Genomic DNA, 23428 nt, shown 5'->3' with positions numbered 1-23428 from the left:
CTAAACTCCCATCCAACGGGATTTATTTCGTCCCGGGGGAGATAAATCAGGGGGCAAATTTACAGCCGGGGAGGCACCTGCCTCGCTAATGGGCCCTTCATGGAGTGCGCGGCCGGCGGGGGCGCGCAGACGGGCGGGGCGCTGGCCAATGGCCGGGCCGCGGGCGCCCGCAGCCAATCAGCGCGCGCGCCGCGCGGGGGCCCCCGCGGTTATCAGCGCGTCCGGCCCGCGCGGCGCCGCTCCGATCGGCCCCGGAGCCGCCGCCGCCGCCGCTGCCCCGCTGACCCCCGCGGCCGCCGCCCAGACCGCGCCGGAGCCGCCGCCCTCGCGCCTCCCGGGGCCGTCGGCGCCCGCGCCCCGAGCGCCCCGCTGCAGCCGGCGCCCCGGGCCGCGCGCAAACTTCCTGGGCCGGCGGGCGCGGGCGGCGGCGGCGGCGGCGGGGCCCGGATGGGCGTCCGGGCCGGAGGCGGCGGCGCCCATGGACGCTAACCGCCCGGGCGCGTTCGTGCTGAGCAGCGCGCCGCTGGCCGCGCTGCACAACATGGCCGAGATGAAGACGTCGCTGTTCCCCTACGCGCTGCAGGGCCCGGCCGGCTTCAAGGCGCCCGCGCTGGGAGGCCTGGGCGCGCAGCTGCCGCTCGGCACCCCTCACGGCATCAGCGACATCCTGGGGCGGCCGGTGGGCGCGGCGGGCGGCGGCCTCCTGGGCGGCCTGCCCCGTCTCAACGGGCTCGCCTCGTCGGCCGGCGTCTACTTCGGGCCCGCGGCCGTGGCGCGCGGCTATCCCAAGCCGCTGGCAGAGCTGCCCGGGCGCCCGCCCATCTTCTGGCCCGGCGTGGTGCAGGGCTCGCCCTGGAGGGACCCGCGCCTGGCCGGCCCGGGTAGGTGGCGCGCGCGGGGAGCGGCTCGGGGCCTGGGGCGCGGGGCGCGGGGCGGCCGGCCGAGCTCACCCGCCCTCCTCTGCAGCCCAGGGCGGCGGGGTCCTGGACAAGGACGGCAAGAAGAAGCACTCACGGCCGACCTTCTCGGGCCAGCAGATCTTCGCGCTGGAGAAGACCTTCGAGCAGACCAAGTACCTGGCGGGCCCGGAGCGCGCGCGCCTCGCCTACTCCCTGGGCATGACCGAGAGCCAGGTCAAGGTGAGCGGATGGTGCGGGGCGGCCTCCCGCGGGCCCCGCCGCGCCAAGTCGCCTCGGCGCCCGCGTCCAGCGAACCGTGTGCGCTCGGCCGCCAGCCCGCCCCGGGCCCAGCCCCGGGAGCGCTGCTGCTCCGCGGCCAGGCCGGGGTGCCGGCCTCCGCCGCCCCTGCAGGTCCACGCGGGCGGCGGGGTCTCGCGTTGCACGGGCCGGGGGCGGCCGCGGTGCCGTCTGACGTTCTCCCTCCGCCGCAGGTGTGGTTCCAGAACCGCCGGACCAAGTGGCGCAAGCGGCACGCGGCGGAGATGGCGTCGGCCAAGAAGAAGCAGGACTCGGACGCCGAGAAGCTGAAGGTGGGCGGCTCGGACGCGGAGGACGACGACGAGTACAACCGGCCCCTGGACCCCAACTCGGACGACGAGAAGATCACGCGGCTGCTCAAGAAGCACAAACCCGCGAACTTGGCGCTGGTCAGCCCGTGCGGCGGCGGCGCGGGGGACGCCTTGTGAGCACGGGCGCGGCCGGAGCAACCAGGGTCGGGGCGGGCGGCGCCCCTCGCCGCCGCCCGCCCGTGTGTATATATATTTTTACAGAATAAGTTATAAAGCGTCCGGCGCGGGCTCGGGAGGGCTCGGGGCCGCGCGTCCCGGGCGGAATCACTTTGTATAATCAATAAATTATTTAACACGTCCCCGGTGGAGCCGCGGCTCCGGAGGCTGCACCGCGTGTGTCTTCCTTCTCGCAAACCCCGTTCCCACCTCCCCCGCGGGTCCCTGCCCACCCCTGCAGCAGCCTAAGTCCCCGCGGAGCCGGGCTAGCGGCGAGGCGCGCGGTGCGACCCCGGCCCGCGTGTCTGCAGGCATGGGCAGCGGCAGCTCGCAGGAGCGAGGGGACAGCGAGGGCTCAGCGCGGGGAAGGGCGACCCCGGCCCGGAGACCCCCTCGGCCGTCCCCGGAGCGCCGGAGGAGCCCATGAGGCCAGCGAGCGCCCAGCGGAGCCGATGGCGGCGGATGGAAACGCAGCGGGGCAGGGGCGCGGCGCTGGCAGGTGCGCGCGCGGCGACAGGTGCGGCGCGCTCTCCCACCCGCGCCCTCCCCCGGGCTGCGGGACCGGCTCAGTGGTGGAGGTTCGCAGCAGGTGAGCACCCACCGCGCGTCGCTCTTCTCTGAAGTCCCGGGGCGGGCGAGGGGCGGATCAGCGCCGCGATTCGCGCGGAGGCGATTACGCAGACCTTAAAACATCTTGGCAGCTAAAGGTTTCCAAGTGCGGGCTCAGCGCGGAGCTCGCAGATTTTAAGCTCCTCCGCAGCCCGGTTCTGTAGTCTTTGATCTGCAGAAATTGCTGTTTGACTCAGACCGGGACACCAGACAGAAATCCCCAGTAATCCAGCCCGCCCTCCGAGGACAGCCGCACTCCCCCTCCCTCCCACCCGGAGGCCCTCGCAGCCCGGCTCCCTGGGCAGGGATGGGCCAGCGGCTCTTCTCCACACTCTGGGGCTCTGTGGGGCTCTGCGTGGTTGCACCGACTGTGCCCAACTCTTGAGCTTTAATTTTAAAAAATTAAAAAGAAGTGATTACATCACTATGAGGTTTCTCCTTGAAGGCAGTTCCAAAAATGTTAGAGAAACGTTAAAGCCTGACGTTTTCTGCTCTATGCCACGTGGCCACACCATCAGTTTTAAAAAAGACATTTCTTTTGAGCCAGCGGCTGGTCTTTTTAATGGAGCAATATTGAAATGTATTTTATTTCCATCAGTGAACCATTCTCTCTGCTCAAGTTAAGAGCAAAGGAATTTCCAGTTTTAGAGTTTTGAGGAAGGCAGTGCATTTTTATAATCTCATCTTTAAATGCTGAGGGGCAATTCCCATTAGTTACTGCTACATTGACAAATCCAAAGGATTATTTTTCTGCACTTAAGTACTGGCTCGGTTTTGTGTAGCACATCTGATAGAATGACCTTCCGGGATTTCTGGTGAGCCCCATCTGAAGTCACAGCCCACAAAGGAGGGCCCTCCCGTTACTTAGCATTTCAAAGGAGATGGGACCCGGGAAGGCAGAGAAACAAAGCGGACACAGAACTGTTTTCACCATGATCAATTTTATTGCTTAGGAACCGGAGCGGTCATTTCTACAGGCCTCCACAGTGACCAACAGCTGACACCCCGTTACACAGAAGCCGTGGGGCGGGCCTGCCGTGGGGCGCGTGGACAGAGCAGAGCGGCCACGGCCCCCAGCCGGCCGCACCGGCCAGAACGGATTCGGCAAGCGGATGCCCGATCGCTTGCGACGGTAGTGATCTGCCCAAAAACGAGCATCTAAGGCCTCCCCCAGTCCAGGAGTTGTGTAGTGTTCTAAAGCAGATCAATAAAACACACGCTGTGTCCGACCCGCAGGCTCCGCATGGGCTAGTAATGCTGTGCTTCGTGCTGGGGGACAGGGTCGCAGCGGGGTGTCCCGGAGGCTGGCCGCCGTGGCGGCCACGGAAACTCACGGTTTTGCTTCTCTTAAGAGATCTACAGACAGCCTGTGTTAAAAGCGGTTTCTATCGGAAGCAGACTAGCCTATTTTGTTTCTCCCATGATATTATTGTTTTATGTCAAACACTTGGCACCATAGAACAGTAACAAAAGACGAAACAGTTTACAAAATTCTTCAAAGGTACACCCGAGCTAGCTATAAACTTCACATTCGGTTCTTAATGTTACACAGAAGAGAAGGCCTAGGAGTAAGGTCTGCAAGTGTACACGTGCCCCCAGGACGGCACCGTGCGGCCGCCTGGCCCGATGGGTCTGCGCAGACGTACACGTCCCTGAACTCCTGGCCTCCGCCCCACCTGCCGACAGGACCCTCGCAAGCATTCATCCTGGAAAGTATATTTAGCATAAGTTTTGGTAAGATTTATAAATTATTTTTAAAAAGTATATATTTATATATATTTATATATATAAAAATGGAAAGCAGCTGCAGTGTGATTCTAAAACCATGTAACACGGCAGTAAATAACACGGAAGGGAGCCACCAACGCGAAGACCAGGGCCCCTTGCTCTCCTCACAGTGGCCACACTGCCTGAGTCGCAAAGAGCCCCTGCCTGTCGCCTCACCCCCGGGCACTCCTCCAGCTGGCAGAGGGGGACGTGGGACACCTGTGGGGCTTCCACGCCAGCGAAGCTCTTCCCACGCTGACAGTGATTAGAAATGGAAACTCTGAACTCTCAGACTCCCTCTCCGGTCTATGGAGTTTGGCAACAGGACGGTGACTTGTTACAAAAACCCAATGTTTCTACTTAATGTCACATGAACAGACAAGACAGTGAGGTATGTGAGGCTGTTCCGGAACGGTCCGGAGGCTGAAGCGAAGTGTGGGGCCGGCCTTCTAGCGGGTGGCGCTCGGGCGGGTTTCAGTGGACGGGACTTCCACCGGCTCTTCGCGCTACAGGGGGGTCTCGCGAAGGGCCCTCTGGCGTCGCTGGCATCGCTTCCCTGCCGTGGAATTGGTCACTCGTTAAAGGAACAAACACACCAGGAAAAGCTGAGAAAAGGTGAAGCCAAGGGAAGGAGTCATATTTACCACACGTCACTGCACGACACAACACTTGTGCACATGGGCGTGAGGTTTACCTGCCCCGGGCGCGATGCGGAAGGCCAGGAACACGGGCTGCGGTGGGAGAAGACAGGAGTCAGACCCCACGGCCATGGGCCGGCCCTGACCCCCCGACTCCAGATCCTGCCCTCCCCCGGGCCTGGTGTGCAGGACGCCGGCACCCTCCGACCGGAGCTGTGGCTCGACTTCTGTGAAGGGCAGGACTTCCAGGCGATGCTCGTGCAGATGACTGCGCAAACCCCGACCCGGGGAAGGACAGAGTGCCGGCCCGGTGCGCTGCCACTGGGCGCCCGTGCGGGGGGGCCCCGCGTCAGGACGAGTCGCCCAGGGATCATGGCCCGGAGGCCCTGCACACGGGACAGCGCGGACGTCTCCCATCTGCCTGGAGGTAAGACAGGCGGGCACTGGCCTCCGTGAGGCTGCGGGGCGCCCCTGCAGACAAAGCGCGTCCGCACACAAACACTCAGTGTCCCCCCCTCAAGGGCGGCGTCTGCGCTCGCTGCCGTGAGAAGGCCGTCACAGCGTCCCACGTGCACACTGGAAGAATGACCTTCGGAAATCGCCAGCTGTAGACGGTATTTTGTTACAAACAGTAAAATTCTGTATTTTATTCTACCGTGACCCGTCTTCTCTGCCTTCTTTACCTACCTACCTACCTTGTGGTATTTTACTGCAATTAAGTAAACACAGACCAACTCGGCAAGTGCTGTGTGGCCGTAGGAGGAGCCCCAGCCTGGCCCACGCCCCCCACCTTCCAGCCACACGCAACACGGACACGTCACCTTGTGGTCCCCCATGCAGACATTGGGCCCGATGTGGTCGTAGGTGACAACCTTCTCCTCGCTCTCCGACTGGAAAAACAAACAGAGAGACCCGCGTGGGAAGGTGGGAGTGGCCGTCCTCCGGGAGCCCGAGCGACCCGCCGCCCTCCCCTGCCACCTGCCGGCTGCTCTCCGGCCAGCGCCTCGGAGGGAGCCCCCAGCCAGCAGGCACAACGTTCTGGAAGTCCTGGGAGGCCCGGGCTCTTCCTGCTTCCAGACAGGAGTCGGGCGGGGGCCCCCCAAGCGCTCCTCTGGCACGTGCCCCGGGCAGAGGGTCTGTACTCGGGCGACGAGCACAGCCGTGAGCTTCTTCCCGGGCGCGCCCCGCACAGCCGAGTGGTGCACAGCGCCCGTCTGCGCCATTCATGCTTGTTTCGAAGCTGGTTCTGTCAGCCCCGAACTGTGTTGTCTGGAGAGCAGACGCCTCTGCCCCGGGCACCGTGCACGTTAATTAACGGCTGCACGCGCCGGCCCCTCCCTCCCGGCGCCTCTGTCCCAGGCTCCGCGCAGACGCCAGCTTTTTGGGTACGACTGGAGGGTTCGCTCCCACCGTCAGTCAGCTCCGACGGGGCCGGATGGTTCCACCGGCAGCTGGAGCTCGAGACCATGACGTTAAAACTGAATTATCTTTAATGCGGTAGGAAGCTTAAGGTCAGATTAACTTTCCAGCAGGGTCGCCTGCCAGGAGTATGAAAACACAACCGCGGGCACCGCCTGCGTGAGCACTTCCCATCCCTCACGGCCGCAAGGCTGCCTCGCGGAAGTCGGGGACATTCATCAAACGCAGCACGGTAATTTACAAAGGCAGCATAAAATTGTGGATTTCCAGCTGCATAATCTTGAGACACAAACAAACGACAGCCGCCCGCCACCGCCGGTGTTGTAGGGCCGGGGAAGCAGAACGGAACATGATGACGAGGTAGCGGACCGTGCCATGATGGATGAGGCCCGGCGGCTCCCGAGGCGTCGGCTCCGCCCGCTGCCCCCGGGGAGGGCCTGGGGGACGTGGGCGGGGGGGGGGGGAGGCCCTCCCCTCCAGCTCTGCCCCCCCCCCCCCCGCGTCTGAAGCTCCAAGACTGAGTGAGCATGAGAGGGTCCCCGGGAAACTCCCCACCCCTGGGCTGCGCCGCAGACACCGCACGAGTTCAGCTCGGCCGCCTGCACTCAAGACCTTCCTGCGAAACGCCGTTTCCTTGGGTGCGGGTGCTTCCCCTGCACATGGTGCTTGTCTCTTCTCTGCCCCTGGGGGCCCCGTTCTGGCTGTGGCTGTGCACCCAGCACACCGCGTGTGCTCAGGCCGGCAGGCATGCGAGGCTGAGCCACCGTGGGACCCCACATGGCCGTCCCCAGAGCGCCAGCAAGCGGGCCCAGCGGAGAGGGCAGGGCTATGTCCAAGGCCGGGTGCCAGGCAGGCTCCCAGGGTCTGCGCTCATGGTCCTCGCCCAGTGTAGCGTCAGCCAGGGAGGCCCATGGGGAAGCGGCCCCGGGGGCTGTCCCGGCAGTGGGCCCTGGGTGCGAGGGTGTCCCAGGCAGGGGCGGGCCCTACACATAGTGCAGGGGCAGAAGTGCTGACGAGTGAGCTTGTGCAGACCCAGCGAAGGCCCCATCCCCAGCCCAGGCCCCCCGTGGGCCCCTCCCCACGTGCCCACTGTGCTCTGGGCTCAGGAAAGAACACGGATGGCTGGGCCCTCGCTGAAGAGGCCGGCCGGTGCCCACTAAGTACGGGCTGTGTGCACGGCAGGGCTAGGAGCTGGGGTGGCATGTGGGGGGGCTCTGCCCTGCTGGCTGTGACCCCTCCTGCCCACTGTGCCCCAAGTCCCTTGCTGAGGACTTGCGGTATGGCCCAAGGCCAGCCAAGGGGTCCTGGTGGGGGTGGGGGCTGGAACCTAAAACAGACAGAGCTCAGGTTAGGGTCCCCCGAATGCCCACGTCTTCTCTGAACACTGACCACCAGCCTGTGACCCTGCCCCCTGGATCGATCAACGTACTTGCACGTGGTTTCTCGTTGACCAAACCAATTCAGATACTGATTCTTCTGAACACACTCCTTTTGTGTTAAAATGTGGGCACTGAAATTCTGGAAAATGAGCCACAGGAGACCTGAGCGTCCCAAGCCCCAGTGCAGCATGAACGTCTCCGTCCGTTTTTACCACGTTGAGCCCAGATGTGAATCAGGCTCTTGATTCACAACTCGGGGAAGGACGGACCCGTGTGTTCACGCGCTTTACGTCAGCGCGTTCGTGTTCAAGAGCGCATTGGATTCCCGAGGACACAGTAAACCGAAACAATTCTGGAAGCACTAGCTGGTGACTGCGAATGCATGCTGTGGGTTCAGAAAAGCAGCGGGTGTCCTGGGGGCCCTCAGACCCGGGCGCTGGGTCTCAAGTGGCCGAGGACCCACCGCAGGAGGACGTCTGGGCCCGTCCCGGGGCCCCTCGTGGGTGGCTGGTTCCGGGGCGACTGTGGCCCTTACCTTCAGAATCAGCTCCCTGGCAGACGGGGACATGAGGACGCGGTCGCACCACGCGGGGCATCGGGTGTTCATGTACCGCTGGCCCTGGCCGGACTCCTCGCTGTACGGGTAGCTGGGGGATACAAGGGCGCCTGGTCAGTGGCCGGCTGCGGCTCCACCTCCCACTGTCCCCCGAGGCCCCGGGGAGGGCCGTGTGGCTCTTCCCATGCACGCAGAGTGGCCAGGCCAGGTAGGCAGGGAAACCACGTAGATAAGTTTCCAGAACACAAAGTCAAACCCGCGATCCAAGTTTTCACTTGAATTTTAGCTGCAGTGGATCTTGGGACAAACCAGTGGCATCATCTAGGACATTGTGGTTTTAGTTTTGGACGTGGTCAGCGGACAGACGGGCCTCCTTCCCCACCTGTGTCCTGGGACGGCCGAGTGCGTAGCCTGAGAATGCAGGGGCGCCGCTGTGGGACTCTCACCCGGATGTCCCCTCATGGCTCCAGGGAGCCTCTGGACGCGGGGGTCTGACGCGGGTGCGCGCCCCCTCCCCGCGCCCCCTCCCGCGCCCCCTCCCCGCGCCCCGACCCAGCCTGCTCCACCACAGCATCTGGTCTTGGCAAGTGCCTGGTGCCTGGGCCGGGGGTTCATCGCTGTGGCGTGGCCTGGGATGTCCCGGACTTGCTGCACTGGCCACACAGGCGCCCCTTCCTACCCCCCAACACGGCTTAGCCCCCGGGAGAGGCCCTGACGGTCGCCTGGGGACCACAGAGTCACCACAGCTAACCCCCCAATAGGCAAGTGACACAGCGTGGGTGAGAAGCATGTGGGGTGCCACCGGCGGACCCCCTCCGGGCGGCTTCCTCCTGTTTCCAGAACGCCCTGGGACCACCCTGTGGCCTCCTCGGTCCCTGAGAACCGCTGGCCTCGCCCCAAGAGCACGCGCTGGCACTGACTGAAGTGGTGGCCGAGGACCTCAGAGCCAGCCGTGGGGGGCGCGTGGCGGTGGCTGCCGCGTCCACACCCGCGTGACGCGTTTCACACACAGCCATCCTCGGTCTAAACTGCTCTTGTAAAAACCTGCTTCTAGGTCCGTTCCGGATTATATACTAGAATTGTAACTATATTACCATAATAAGCTTGTTCTCCACTTGGCTTCCCCATCGCTCACTGCCGGGGAGAGGGGCCGTGGCGGCACCTGGTCTGGGGGGGACCCTGGCCCGTCCCGCTGCTCTGTGGCCTCAAGACCCCCATCCTGCTGCAGCTGTCAGGCTGCCCAGAGCGAATGGCTCCCGGCCTCGCCCCGTCCCACCGGGGTCCCCCATGTTCACCAGAAACAGGGGCCGAGGACCCCCGCTGCTCAGGGAGTCACCGCTTCACTTGATTAAAAACTCAAAGCAGCAAATATGCTTAAAAACAAAACCGACCCAGCCCCCCCGTCTAACGGCATCCTGCGTGGACAGAGGAGTCCTCTGCAGGGAGGGGGCCGCCCAGCTCAGCTGGGACCGTGGGGGAGCGACACCGGCCCTCCGGGACTGCTGGCCTCGCACGCACAACCTTGCCTGGGACACGAGCCCGGGCCGGCGGCAGGCTGTCTCCACGACGTGCTACGTGAGCCGGGAGTCCACACGGATCCACCCCAGTTTCCAGACAACGTGCTGAGCCATGGGACGAGAGCCCTGGCTGGGGGCCGAGGTCAGGGGTGAGGGCAGCCGCGGGCGGGCAGCCGCTGGGTGGGGGACCTCTGCCAGGGGGCAGACGGTCGTCCCGGCCCGGTGCAGCCCGGCAACGGGACGAACGCCACGTGCTCCGACCCCACCCGCAGCTCAGCTCCGCGCCCGATGCTGTAGCGACCACAGGAGATGCCTCGGCGGGCCCGGCCCGTGCTGCTGGCAGGACCCACGGCCACAGTCCGGTATGAGCACCGCTGACTCAGAAGGAGAAAGCGGCTGGTCCCGGGATGTCCTGCTGGTGGGGGCACTGCCCTCCCCCCATAGCCCCAGGGCCGGAGGAGGGGACCTTCCCCCCACAGCAGAGGCGTGGGCCCCACCGGCAAGCACAGGGCACCGGGCCCAACGCTGCGGGTTTGCAGCCCGCACACCTCCGGGTTGGACAGGGACGGACGCCCGCCGTGCACACACGCTTACCTGAAAGCAAATCCCGGCGGCCTGGGGACACGGGACGAGCACCCAGGCCGTGCTCCCACGGTGGGGGAGAGCCGCCGTAGCTCCCGGTGAGAGAGTAACCACCGCCCACCTGTCCGCAAGCACGCGGCCTCGACGCCACGGCCTGGGAGGCACAAAGCCCGGCTGTGTGTGCGTCTACAGGGCCGGCCGCGGGGGGCCGCCGGGCGCAGGAGGAAGCGGGAGGTGGGCCGCCAGCCAGACCGGCACACTGTGTACCTGCTCTCCCCAGCGCGGGGGGCGCGGCAGGGGCGCTGCCCCAGGGACGGAAGCCCTCCTTGGAGCCCTGCCGGAGGACAGTGCCTGCGTGCGTGGCCACCGACCCAGGGCGCCGCGGTGTAGACAGGGCCTGTCAGAGCAAGAGCAGCTCAGGACCCCGGGGTCCCCAGAGGCCGCCTGTTACTGACACTCCTGGAAAAGACGGCAGGAGCCCGAAGGACGGTTGGGCCAAGTAAGCAGCGCCGCGGCAGCACTGAGCTGTCTGGGGAGGGGTCGGCGGCAAGGACTGCCCCGGCCCCTGGGCACGGCCCTGCGCCCCGCGGCAGGCTTTCCCGAGTAGCTCCCCTCCAGCTGTGCCCACCCTCTGACGCCCACCCGTGCCCCTGTGTGGGCCACGTCCAACCAGGACCCCGCGACAGACAGACGTCCTGACTCCTTCCCAATCACCAGGCCTGGAAGACGGCAGACTGTGCCCCTTCTCGTCCTAACGTCACAACCAAACACGCCACGGCCGACAGGAACCACGGGCGGCTGGAGTTGAGGTGAGGGCCCAGAACAAAGTTGAAAAGAGCCTCTTAACCCTTAACGGAAATCCCAATGCCCCCATGGGGACAGCCGCACGCCCCCACCCCCGCAGGCCCCGCGGCACGGATGACTTTCATCCTTTTCCAAAGCTACGACTTTGTCCTGTTCCGTAATCACTTTGCTCGGTAGAAAGGTCTCCTTCCCGCTGTGCATGTAGTCTGCCTTTGGGAACACGTGACTATCCGTATCCAACTTTCCCTATACAAGCAAATTCCCGTGAGAGCTTTGAGGAGCAGGTCCAGGCCTTTCCCGTTTTCCTCTGCTCGCAATCGACTCCACACAGCGTCGCACACACGGGGCAGGGCCCACGTACCCCCCGCACGACCCCTACGGACCTGGCAACCCTCCTGCTGCTGCCTGGAAAGTCAGGGGTCGTGACCCCAGAGCCGCCAACTGGTCCCACGAATGCAGAAGCTTGGGCGGCGCGCACGTGTGGCTCCCCTCGGGCACGGCGTGACTTCAGACCTGCTCGTAGGACGCGGTCCGTGGCACCCGCTGTGGCACGCCGCTCTCCTGCAGCAGCGAGACCCCATCCTGCCGCCGTGCACGTTCTGGCTCTTCCAGGTTCTGGCTGGCCTTGGAGTGTGCCATGCGGGGCCCCGGGGTCCCTGGCTCCCTTGGCAGGGCTGGAAGGTACCATCCTGACACACCGTGGGCCGCCCTCCCGGCACTGCAGTTGCGCGGGCGGACGGAAGCAGTGGCCTGCGGCACGGGGGACCGTGGCGGGCTCACACTAAGAAACCCGCGGCCACTGCACGGACTGTCCAGCCTGGGAGGCCGCGCCTGGCCGGCCGGTCCAGCTCATTGCCGTGGAGCATCTTTGTTTTGCCAGAAAAGCAGAGACCGTTGTCACTCAGACCTGAACATCAGAGGGGACTTTTCTCAAGAAGGGATGAAATGAGTCATTTTCCTTCTGCAGGTGGATATGCCAGTGTATTTGTTGTCAATGACAAAATTCAAGCTTTCAAGGAAAACCCAGAGCTTTGGAGGATGTGCCTGGGCCCCGGGTGCCACGGTCCACGGTGCTCTGCTCAGTGGCCCCGCGGGATGCGCCATCCGACACACCGACGTCTGGGACGTGTACCATCTGGCGTTCTGAGGCCCGGCTGGTGACGTGGCCAGTTGTGCATGTGGGCAAACGACCCCTTCCGGCAGCCAGGAACTAGCAGGTCACAGACACGTAGCACCTCGTGCTCATGGTCCGCCGCTGGGGGCCCAGGGACACACCATCTGGCATCACAGACCAGCATCTGGTGGGGGGGATGCTGTCCCTGGGCCTGCTAGTGGGGACAGTGCCCCCATGGAGCGCAGGGTTGGGCCCTCGGTTGGGCCCATTCCAGCCAGGCCGCGGCACTGTGCTTCCTGACCGACAGCCCTGGGCCGTCTCTCTCAGGAAGATGCCGTCACGCTGAGCCCTTGGTGGAGAAGAACAGAGTCGACAGCTCCATAAACATCTGAAGTATTAGCATCTTTTCTAGTGAGTTATGGCATTAAGTTCTAGTCCGCTGGGAGTGAGGTTCTGTTAGCTGGCGGGGAACGGTGACCGATGTCTCTGTGAAGAGTCGCTCCCTCCCGACACGGCCCATCCACTGACGAAATGTCTGTGGGCGCACAGGTGCGCTGTACTGACACACTGCGAAACCCACTGCCCAGGCCGACTCTGGTCACGGCGTGCCGCCCCAGGGGACCGCTGGCTCTGCGCGGTGCTACGGGAGGCCTTCAGGGAGGCCCGGCCGCGCCATCTATGTGCGAGGCCCTCGCCACGTGGACGGGGGCAGAAAGGCTCTGAAAGCCAGGAGCGGCCGCCCCAGGCCCGCGTTCCCACCGTGCCCCTGGAGCAGGCGGGCGCCCTCGGAGAACGGGCCCCGCGGTTTCTGAGGCTTCACCGAGACCAGACGCAGCACAGCCCGAGGCAGCCACGGCCCCACGGGCTCAGCCCCCTTCCAGAAAGTGCTGGGAGCCTGGCAGCAAGAAGGGAGCAGAAGTCTGTCCCAGCACACACCCGAGTGCCGCCGGGGCCACGGAGAACACACAGGGTGCCTCGTTGGGCCTCACGGCCGACGCAGCGAATAGCCATTCTGTCAGAATGGAGATGTGTGGGGTGGGATCTTCTGGGCTGTTCACACACCCCGGCAACACACACACACACACCGTGCACACACCATGGCAACATGTGTCCAAGCACACGCCTGCACGTGAGCTCACACCTACATGCTCACCGGCACATGGGGCTACGCAGTGCACGGGGTGAATACACATCCGTGTACACATCCCCGTGTACATGCGCACATGCCCACACACCTATAAGTGAGCTCACACACACTATGCACACACGTGCACACCCACCTGGGCACACACAGCCCGACCACTAGTCAATGCCCGGCAGGTCCCGAGCCCCTGACCACCCTCATTGCTTGTCCTTCTCCTGGACTTTGCTGCTGTGCCCACTCCTCCCACAGTCCGGGCGGCTCTCCGAACCCCACATGACCACCCCGGGGCTCTGGTCACAGGCATGGCTTCCAAAGACAAGAGAGTCAAAGGAGGGGGCCTGGTGTGACCCAGGCAGTGGGGGAGGGGTGACCCGCACAGCAGGGGAGGGGTGGGTGACTGGGATGGCGGCTCGGAGGGGGAGGGTTGGTGGCCTGGGCGGCGGGGGAGGCGTGGGTGACCCGGCAGCTCGCCAGGGTCTCTGGAAGCTGGGCTCTGGTGGCCGAGCGATGCTGGTTTGCTTAGAAAACTTCCACCTTTCCTCGGAGGAATTACTCTTACTTCCTCATTAAAGGGAAAGTATTTGATGACTTGACCAGCCAGTAGTGCTTGCACCCGTGAAGTCAGGACTGGTGAGACCTCGGCGTCCCTTCCTGTCACCGCTCCTGTCCCCAGCCAGGGTGAGTGCTCTGTTCCTACGGGCTCCCAGGACTCCTGGGTCTCGCCGATGCGACCTGCATGGCCCCGGACAGCACCCTGCTGTGGGTCCCTGCGGCCACGGCACACAGGACGGGGCAGGCACAGGTCTGGGCCATTCTCCCACTGCCCGAGCCAAGCGATCCCCGCGGAGATCTGTGCGCAGCAGCTGTGTCCAGCACCTCACGGACCTCGAGGAGGGCAGGGTGACCCCCCGTGCGTACAGCCCACCTGGGGCATCCTGGGGAACATGGTCGGAGGTGCCCTGAAGCCCAGCATACACAGGCAGCTTTCTCGAGCACCTCCCCCATGGCACCCGGTCACCACCTTCTCTTGTCCAGGGGCGCAAAGGACCCAACAAGTAGACAGGGCTTCACGGCCGTGGCTAAGTCACCACCACTACTCCAGGGAGGCCTGTGTTTTCTTCACCAGGTAACATCAGTCCAGGACCCCCAAGCCAGGACCCCATTACCCGACGTGGGTGAGGGCTGACTTGTCCTTCCAGACTCTGGACGGGTTTGGGTATAGGTAGGCGGGTCTCCCTGCTGCCCGTGCTGGTGGCGGGCCTGCTCACCCCCCTGGGGCACTGGCCACCAGGCCCCGCGGGCCTTGACCACGTCCTGCTGGCATCTTCCATGGTCTGTGCCCAAGTGACATGCAAGGTGGCAAGGTTTAAGAGAAACTCCAGAAGCAGATGCCAGCGCAGGGTCCATGTGTCCATAGGGTCGTAGCCTCTGCCCGAGGTGGGTCCCCAGGCCTCCGTCCTCTCCAGCTCAGCAGAGCCCAGAAAGGAGATCCTCGAGTTTTTCCAATAGGGGCTGCCTTTCAGGACATCCGGCCTACCACACCCAGGGAGAGGCAGTTTCACAAACCCTCAGAACCTCTTTGGACCTCAGGCGGACCTGACGTGCGTCTGACTGCAGGTGACGACCTGTGAAGCAGGGTTGGGGCTCCGAGGGGGACACCCTTGGTCAGTCCATGGATGGGAACCACTGGGGATGCGCCTCTGGTCCTGCTGTGGTCCTGACTGTCCCAGACTGTCCCAGACTGTCCCAGTCCCTACCAGTCCTCCCCTCACAACTCCCGCTGCAGCTCCCTCAGCCAGAGCCTGGACCCCGAGGTCAGAGGGGCACCAGCCCGTGCCCACGAGCAGCTGGGAGTCCCCTGTGCACTGGACTGGGGGGGTCCTCTGCCAGCCTGCACACGTGTGACTGCTGAATGTGGTGCGGGGATGGGGTCCCTCGCGGAGCACGCAGGAAAGACCGTCTGGTTTTTGAGCCTGTTCTAGGAGCAGAGCTATTCTGTCTGATGACAGGGGGCCACGTGTCCCCTGGACACTCCCACGCCTGTGTTACAGTTTCCCGGAACATGCCGGAGTGATGAGAATTTTCACCCATGATCTAAAAAAGGAGAGAGAAGTGGGGAGGAATCCCGTGATACGGCCTCCATGTCCTTGAGGTGCCCTCCCCAGAATGCCTGGCACGGCCGCCCCAGTGACGGAAGCTGGCTGAGCCCCCGGTCCAGCTGCAGCTCCCGAGGCCCCCTCTACCTGCTCCTCTCTGCCCCGGGCCCTCTAAGACCCTGGGGCCGCGTCTGCCAGGCTGCTCTGAGGGAACGGGCTGTCATTGCTGCACATCTCAAGAATTCTGTGAACACCAGAGGAAAGCCCAGAAAAGCTTCCACACCTGAGAAAAGCCCCCCAGAGCCCACCCCCGACACAGAGACTGCCCAAGATCCTGACGTTCCCAGAGACACCCAGGGCCCAGAGTTCTCAGGGCCCCAGTGCTAAACTGAGAAGGCAGTACTTCGCATATTTAAAGAAAAAATAATTTGTTTAAGAGAATCGCTTATTGCTCTTGGGTGGTGGGAAGAGTGGGGGGGCGTGGTCTGCACAGGTGCACATGGGTCCCCTGAAAGGAGAAAGTTACCTGCTCATCTAGCAAGTGGGCGTTCCTTACCTAGGAGGGAACGAGATGTCCAGTTCATACAGTCTGTCCTTGAAAACAGACAGCTCTTTGTCAAATTCTAAGAGCTAAAGAAAGAAAGAGAAGAAAACAAGGTCACTTTGGTCCACTCACTGGGGACACGGAAAGACTCTGGTCTATGTGCAGCAGAGACCCCCAGAACTTCCAGCAAACACGCCCGGCACACCGACTGGGCCATCTGTGGGCAGCCCTGCCCACACCTGCCCATTCGTGTCCCTGGGGAGATCCGTGGACACCCAGCACGCCCTTCTGCCTGGGAGGCCACACGGGGACTCCATCCCCACTGCCCATGGCTGACTGGCCACGCAGGGCCATGGTCCTCTGCCAAAACCACAAGGGGCAGCAGACACAGCAGCACCCTCCCACCAAGGCACTGACCTCCAGAACGGACGTGGCTCTCACTTCTGCCCACGCTAAGAAAGTGAGCAAGGTCAACCGTGCAGGACAGTATGACTAAAAACGGCCTCCAGGACTCCAGCAGTAAGCCCGGTGGGAAGCCTCAGCAGCTCAGTGCACATGGGAGTGACCTGTGTGCCCGGCTGCCATGCAAACCACCCTCACACAGCACACCCCACCCCGGAACCCCAGTGCTCCCCTGGCGTGGCTCAGAGGGAAAACAGCTCGAGTGTGCAACTGAAGGACGGTGTGTGGGTTAGGAGGGTACATGAATTCTCTTGCGTACACACCAGATGGGACCCCACACACGTCCCTGCACAATCCTGGACACTCACAGACACGAATTTCAAAGAGCCTTAGACCTGCCTGGTGGAGCTCAGAGGCCAGGGGTTGGGGGCCTGGACCCCACTACGGCACCCGTGAGCTCACATCTGCTGGTGTGCGTCTGCTCAGCGCTGCCCTGATGGGCACGGGACTGCCGGACCCCGGGGGATGCAGGGCAGGTAGCGGACACATGGGGCGCAGGGCCTGCAGGGGGAGGGGGGCACGGGGGGCGCACAGGGGCTTGGCTTTCATGACACCAAACGGCCTTGTTGCGCCCAGGGGAGCCTCTAGCTCCTCCAGAGTCCAGAGAGGGCTCCAGGCCAAACTGCTTCTGGCAAGTTCCTGAGTCAGGTCTTCAGCTGGGGCTGGGGATGGAGAGGAAATCTCTAGGTGGAGAGATGCACCCGAGTGTGTGTGGGGACCTGAGCAGGTCCTGCAGCCACCTGTACACTTATGTGTGTGTGTACTTGTGCTGACGCGCACACACATGCCGATAACGTGTTTCTCATCTAGATCACCCGGGGCTTGAATTCTCGGCCTTCCCAGATGGGAGACAGGCTCTGAACGGGCACTGGGGACTTGGGGGGGCTGCTGCACAACGTGGCTGTGACCAACAAGCGCTGAGAAGAGGAACCCGCCTGCCCGAGGTCAGGGGCCAGGGCTTCCGGGAAGGAACCCTGCGAGCATTGGGAGGCAAAGTGTGGCCGTGGTGACCAGCGGCTTCGCGGAAACGGCGAGGGCGGCTTCCTCTGGCAGGATCACAAAACCAGGCTTCACTCGAGGCAGGGAGCGCACCTCCCGTCTCTCCGCAATCCAGCTTGGACGCTCAAACACACACAGCACCGCAGAGACCAAGACGCCGCAGGGCCCTCGCTGTCCCATGGCGGCCACACCGTGGACCGGCGGCTCCAGGGGCCTGTGTCTGTCCCTTCCACACACCACTGTGGCCACCCACCCGAGAGGTCCGTGCACTGTTCTGGGAGGGGGGTTGGTGCAGCACGGCTGGCCACACCTCCTCATGGCTTTTCCCTAGGCTCACTGTGTTGCCGCCTGGCGCCAGCGTCCCACTGGCACGGTGACTTGTCACGGGCCTCCGCTGCTCTAGGTCATGTCCTCTCTTTCCATCTGGTGTCCTGCTGTCCCCCGCGGACACATCCTGGTCCTGAGGACTTGTCTCCCGTGGGTCCAACATCAGCTTGCCAAACGTGGCCTCTCCCAGCGAGGCACTACGCGCCACCCCACCCCTGCCTCCTGCTCCAGGTGCCGCCCCTGGCACACTGGGCGCCCGTGGTGGGTCCGCCACTAATTCACCCACCAGGACTTCACCTGCGCGGCAACATTTCTGGAGGTTCTGCATGCTTCCGATCTGCTTGTTTCTTACTGGCCATGTTTTTAATCATGATTCTTCCATGTTTTTAATCCTTGGAAACATACTTGCGTTATGTTTCCTACCAATTATTCCAGCGCCGGCTCAGCGTTCTCAAGGGCGTACCCTCTCTGTTGGCTCTGCCTCCTGGGTCCTCCACTTGGAGGACATGGAACGTGCCGCGCGCCCTCCATCTGGCTGCCTCTGGGTACGAGAAATAGAAGCAAGGGGCCAGGCACTCAAGTACAGATCCTCAGAGTGTAACCCCACGCGCTCTGAGGTGCTAGGACTTCACTTTCTTCCTTACACCGGGAAGGAAACCGGGGATAACGTAGGGTGTCTCCCGGGCCCCAACTCCACGGCGGCTGCAGCAGGCCTCCCGGAGCCTGGGCTGGAGAGGATGGTCCCTGCACCTTGGGCGCCCCTCCCCTGGGCCTCGGCCTCTAGACTCACTTGCATTGGGCCCTCTCCTGTGACCAACAGCCTGGGAGCCCCATTGGGCATCTGTGTCCATCTGGCACCCAGAAGGGGGCTCCAAGCAGCACCCAGTTAGCAGCCCAGAACTCCGACAGAAATCCAAACATGGTTCGTAAAATCCCCTCGGGAAACGAGACACCGCCTGTGCCCGGATCCCCCCTCGGAAAGGGGTTCTCGCGTCCTCACCTGCCGCCACACACCACCACTGTCTCTAAAGGACACACCACTGCCTCCCAGCTGCGGGCCAAGCGCTCTGCGGCTCTGCATGAGGACAGGGGCCCACGGTCCTCACTGCCACGGGAGTCGCTCACCCACATGCACACGTGTGTTCTCTTGTGTGGACACATTTCTGACCACCAGGATGCTGTCCACCTTCACTCCACTATGTATCTGACCCAAGGGGCAACCATGGGGGGGTTCCCGGGTCCCCACAATCAGCCCTGGGGACACCGAGAGGGGCTGGAGGGGGATGTGACCGCACACGGACGTCGGCTCTCTGTGCGCGCCTGGGTGCTTGGGAGCACACCGTGTGAGTGCGAGGCTTTCCCTGCTCACCTACTGACCACTCCTGTGTCCTGTGCAGCCTCAGACATGGGCCCTCTTAGCCTCCCTGGGCCCCGAGCTACCTTACGGCCAGATCCTGCCACGGGGCGTCCACATGGGCGGCATCCACGTGACGTGGTTTTGGAATACGGGTGAGGCTTGGTGCGGTCCGGAGCTGCCCGTCACGGAGTCGCTGGCGGGGGTCGCGAGGAACCGGCACTACCGTGCCCGCACAGGCTCCAGTGAGCGCGGCCTCGCAGCCACCAGAGAAGCTGGAGACTCTGGCGGGGCCATCGGTGCGGCTGAGAGCGGGAGGGACTGCTCTGCCAGTGAGACGCGGACAGCCTGTCTGACGAGCCTGCCTGGCCCGAGCAGCAGCAGCTCCCGGGGAGGGGCCGTCTGGACCCCCCGTGACCGCAGCATGCTTCTACTTGCAAAGGGTGTAAAGGAAAATTAAAGCCAGCAAGCATCTGGTTTGGAATGGGTACGAATGTTCCAGCTGCGAAAACAGTAACAGAGCCACTTTGGTGAGGACCCAGGCGTCCAGGGTAGGTCTCTGTCAGTAAGGGGCCTCCGCCTGGGCTTGTCCGGCTGCACACCCACACCCCAGCCCGCATTCCCACGGCCCCAAGCCCCTGCCCGGAAACAGAGAGACACTCCTCAGGTGACACGGCCTGGAAACACGTGCGCACACCCCGCCCCCCTGAGCTGGCCCATCGGGTCCCAGGCCGGGCGGCCAGTGTGCGAGGGGACGACACCCTGAGTTCCGTGAGAACTGTGGGGGTATGGGGGGTGCGGCCCCCGGTGCCAACGCCAGCTGTGAAAGAGGTTCCTGATTAGAAATTATGTTGCATTTCTCTTGAAACGATAATTTGTTTCTCTTTGAGATTTTTCAGAAACATGATAACCAATTTCCCATGTATCTTAAACATTCTTCTTGATTACAAAGTGAAAAACAGCGCAGGGCGTGTGTAGACAATGATAAAGCAGCGGCTGGTCATATGTATCTGTCAGGAGCCGCCCCAGCTGCACAGATTCCACTGTTACCGCAGAGACACCACGCTGATAAAGAAAAAGCAGCCCAGAAAATCAATGTGCCTTGAGCTAGAGCAGTCGCTAAACACACAGAAAACATCTCTATCCAACAGGCCAAGCGCTGTGAAGATCCCCGAGCCCTGCCCTGGGACAGCCAAGGAAAATTTAATCTCTCCAAATCCTCACCAGGGCACTCCATCCTGCCGCCCTGACAGCCACACTTATAATTAATTATACAATTTCGATGGGAATATCGACTAAACAAAGCTATAAATCATAGAAAAAGTCAATAGGCATGGACACATTCAATCATGTCCCGGCCAATGATTACTACTCTTAAAATACAATAATTATTTCCAGAAGCCAGCTCGAATTAAATTGCTGTCAGACGGGTACAAGACCGGGGCTTGATGAAGGGCGCGATGGATTTTGGGGCTGCGTCTGGCGCGGACACATCCATCCTGCGGATGGGCACTTTGCTCCGGTGGCCGTGGGGCTGCGCGTCTCTCCGCCGAGGTGACATGGCTCGTCCTACCATTTATCTTGTCCCCGTGGCCGCCGCGGACGACCCCGCTTCCTGCGTGTGACGGACGTGGAGGCAGCTTCTCAACGCGTGAGGTCGCGGCCAGGGGTGCGGAGCACGCGCCAGCATGACCCTGCGAGGCGTCCCTGAAGGCACCGAGCGCCCGGGACCCGCAGTGCCCGCAGCAGCGGCAGCAGCAGGAGCTGAGAAGCCGTCACGGACCCCCGGGAAGGCGCCAGGCCGGGCACAACTCTGCCGCGTGAGGTTCTGCACACACAGCACAGGGGCACGTGGGTCTTTCCAAAACAGCCACGTGGAAATCTACTCTGTGACTCTGTGCCGCGTTTCTCCGTCTCTGAACGAATCTCCAGCTGTCTCCTGAGCATTCAGACTAATTTTCTTCCATCTTAAACAACTTCATATGCCAGATAAACACAGAAATAAAAATCACCATGTCCAGCGGCGACAGCTTTGTTATTTCTGATGGTGGTAGCACACGCTTCGTCCAGACGCCGAGAGACGAAGACTGTGGCTGTGGGTCCGTGTGGCCCGGCTCCCCGTTTCCAGAACACACAACTTCTCCCTGGCGGCCCTGTACCTCCCTGGCTCAGACCCCACAGCATGCCCAGCTCCCCCATGTTCTGCTCCTTCTGGAACATCCCAGGCCCTGGCTGCCCAGTGTCACTGACGTGTGCACGGCTCTCCCCCTTTGTTATAGTCCTGGTGGTCTCGCTGTACCCTGTCAGGGAGCTGCCTCTGTACCGGGGCCCAGAGCGCCCACTCTACCTCCCAGTTCAGAAAGTCCCACAGCTGCCCAGAGACAGTCTCCCGGGCACTTTGCCTGCAGCCAGTGCCCCCTGAACAGTCCTGTCCCCAAACCTGCCCCTCGGGCTCGCCTGGACCCCGAGTGCTCAGGCCCTGAAATCACCAGGCCGCTGCGCTCCTTGGCGTGGACAGCAGGTAGGACAAGTCCTTGTGCCAGCGCCTCCCATGAGGGAAGTGGGCAGGGATGTAGGCACCCACGTGCCGAGCTGGCGCCGCCGGACGCTGCTGGGGACACAGGCCGAGAGTCAGCCTTGCCAGGGTCTGAGGCCCGAGGACGTGAGATGTGAACTGGCCAGGGCCAAAGGGCAGTGCCCACCGGGACGGGACGGTGGGATGGGCAGGTAAGGCAGGTCAGAGCATCTGCCGGGGCAGAGTTAGCCCCGTGCCCTGACCAAGAGTGAGGGGTGGGCAGGGAGGGCTGAGCAGTCAGCAGGCTCCGGGCCCGCCTGAGGTCCGTGGGAAGTGGCTAAGGGCTCGGGGCGGAGGCCTGACCCTCTGTGCACATGACAAGCCCCAGACTGGGCCTCAGGCTTGGGGTACACCGATGGGGCATGTGCGGCGAGGGAGATGCAGTGGCCCCGGGCTAGCAGACACCGACTCGGTGAGGACAGCGGGCTGGGGAGGAAGGAGTGGACACGGGCATGGAGGTGTGCGTTCCTGGCCATCGGTTTGAAGGAGGGACATAGGACTGACAGAGTCCGCTGCCCGTGGGACACCTGCCAGCACCCCCTGCCCTGGGACCAGAGGGATCCTCCCACACACGACCGGAAACTGAGGCACAGGTGCAGAGCACTCAGCACAGCCGAGGCCGCAGGGCAGGGGTGGCAAGACCAAGCTGGGGCTCCCAGAGGCAAAGAGGTGAGGACGGGGATGGCAGGGGCGGGGCACGAAGTCCAGGCTGTGGGACGAAGTGTCCTCGAAATGGGTGACAGCAGTGTCAGGGACGTGGAGACAGTTGTCGGGCGTGGGGTGACCAGGAGATGGGAAGGGGGCAAGGCTGTGCACAGAGCCTCCCCGGAGCGGGGCTGGGCGGCGGGCACGCTCAGGTGTCCCCAGCTGCCGGGGCGCCTGCCCTCAGGGCAGCCTCTGGTTTTCGGCAGGTGCCACCGAGGACCTGCCTCTGTACCCTGTGGTCCGGGGTCCTGGGGTCAGGAGCCGTCCCCTCGTAGCCTGGAACTGGCCACAGCAGGGACATCACACGTGAACTGTTTGTCCACTGGTACGCTGCTACCGCACGACTAGACACCCCAGAAACACACTCAAACAGGCCCAAATCCACGGCGAACGTGGCCCACGGCCCCATGCTGCGTCTCCAGATTCTTGAGGGCTGGTTTAGCAGTGGGTCCAGAGAAGCGGCTCCCACAGGACCAGGACACAACCAGCACACAGTTCCCTTGGCTCACATGCACACTCACACGTGCACACGACGCACACAGTAACACACACACACGTGTGCACACATGTCAGACGTGCACACGGAGCCCAGGCCTGTGTCGGCCGCCCTGAGTACCTGGGGCCTGAGGGTCCCACCTCCCACACGGAGGGTCCCCCATGCTGCCCACCGACCAGACACAGGGCTGGGGGTGGGCAGTCCCAGCTGCAGGTGTGTGGCCCGGGGGGGCCCAGGCGCCTGCGGGCATCTGGTGGCAGAGCTCACCGCGGTGCCGTTGTTGTCGTGGAAAACCTCCTGGTTGAAGTAGTCAAAGAGTTTCTTTTCCAGCTGAAGCATCACCTGCAAAGTAGCACGGCCGTCAGCGTGGGCAGAGTGGGCCACTCCTCAAGCGGTGTGTGTCCCTTCCCTCCCCGACGCCGGATGGCCACGGTGGCCTGCTGCGCTCACAGCCCACAGCTCGGGGTTCGCTTACCTTCCGGTCATTGTCCGACTCACGGAATACCAGCTTCACGACCTCGTTGGTGTCGGCGGCCCGCACCGTCTGCACCGTGGCCTTTGTGCAGAGAGTCTGCGGACGACAGAGACGAGCCTCAGTCCCGGGAGAGGTGCCCACAGCCTGTGCCTCCTGAACGCGACCCGCACTCTGCCCGGTCT

At 63.2% G+C, this 23428-nt stretch overlaps 2 protein-coding genes across 3 annotated transcripts in view; one reads left to right on the top strand and one right to left on the bottom strand.

The window, feature by feature from the left end:
• The first annotated feature begins 478 nt into the window (after positions 1–478).
• Positions 479–1645, top strand: NKX6-2 (NK6 homeobox 2). Its single transcript, XM_044236723.1, has 3 exons — positions 479–881; positions 967–1139; positions 1391–1645. The coding sequence occupies exons 1-3, from the start codon at positions 479–481 to the stop codon at positions 1643–1645; spliced, it is 831 nt and encodes a 276-aa protein (XP_044092658.1).
• A 1570-nt stretch (positions 1646–3215) lies between these two features.
• INPP5A (inositol polyphosphate-5-phosphatase A) overlaps positions 3216–23428 on the bottom strand; it is a 157449-nt gene continuing 137236 nt past the window's right edge. The window contains exons 10-16 of one of the 2 annotated variants that reach the window (XM_044240766.1): positions 23247–23342; positions 23039–23113; positions 15866–15939; positions 8032–8143; positions 5520–5588; positions 4755–4791; positions 3216–4616 (exon numbers count right to left, since the gene is read on the bottom strand). In XM_044240766.1, the coding sequence (XP_044096701.1) occupies positions 4567–4616; positions 4755–4791; positions 5520–5588; positions 8032–8143; positions 15866–15939; positions 23039–23113; positions 23247–23342 (513 nt within the window). In that variant the 3' untranslated portion in view covers positions 3216–4566. Of the gene's footprint in view, positions 4617–4704; positions 4792–5519; positions 5589–8031; positions 8144–15865; positions 15940–23038; positions 23114–23246; positions 23343–23428 lie in introns of both variants that reach the window. The other variant, XM_044240767.1, reaches the window with a different exon arrangement.

The sequence above is a fragment of the Neovison vison genome, chromosome 2 (assembly GCF_020171115.1).
Source record: "Neovison vison isolate M4711 chromosome 2, ASM_NN_V1, whole genome shotgun sequence".
In the NCBI taxonomy this organism is placed as follows: domain Eukaryota; kingdom Metazoa; phylum Chordata; class Mammalia; order Carnivora; family Mustelidae; genus Neogale; species Neogale vison.
Note: the sequence above shows the minus strand (reverse complement) of the source record. Positions and strands in the feature narration are given on the sequence as shown.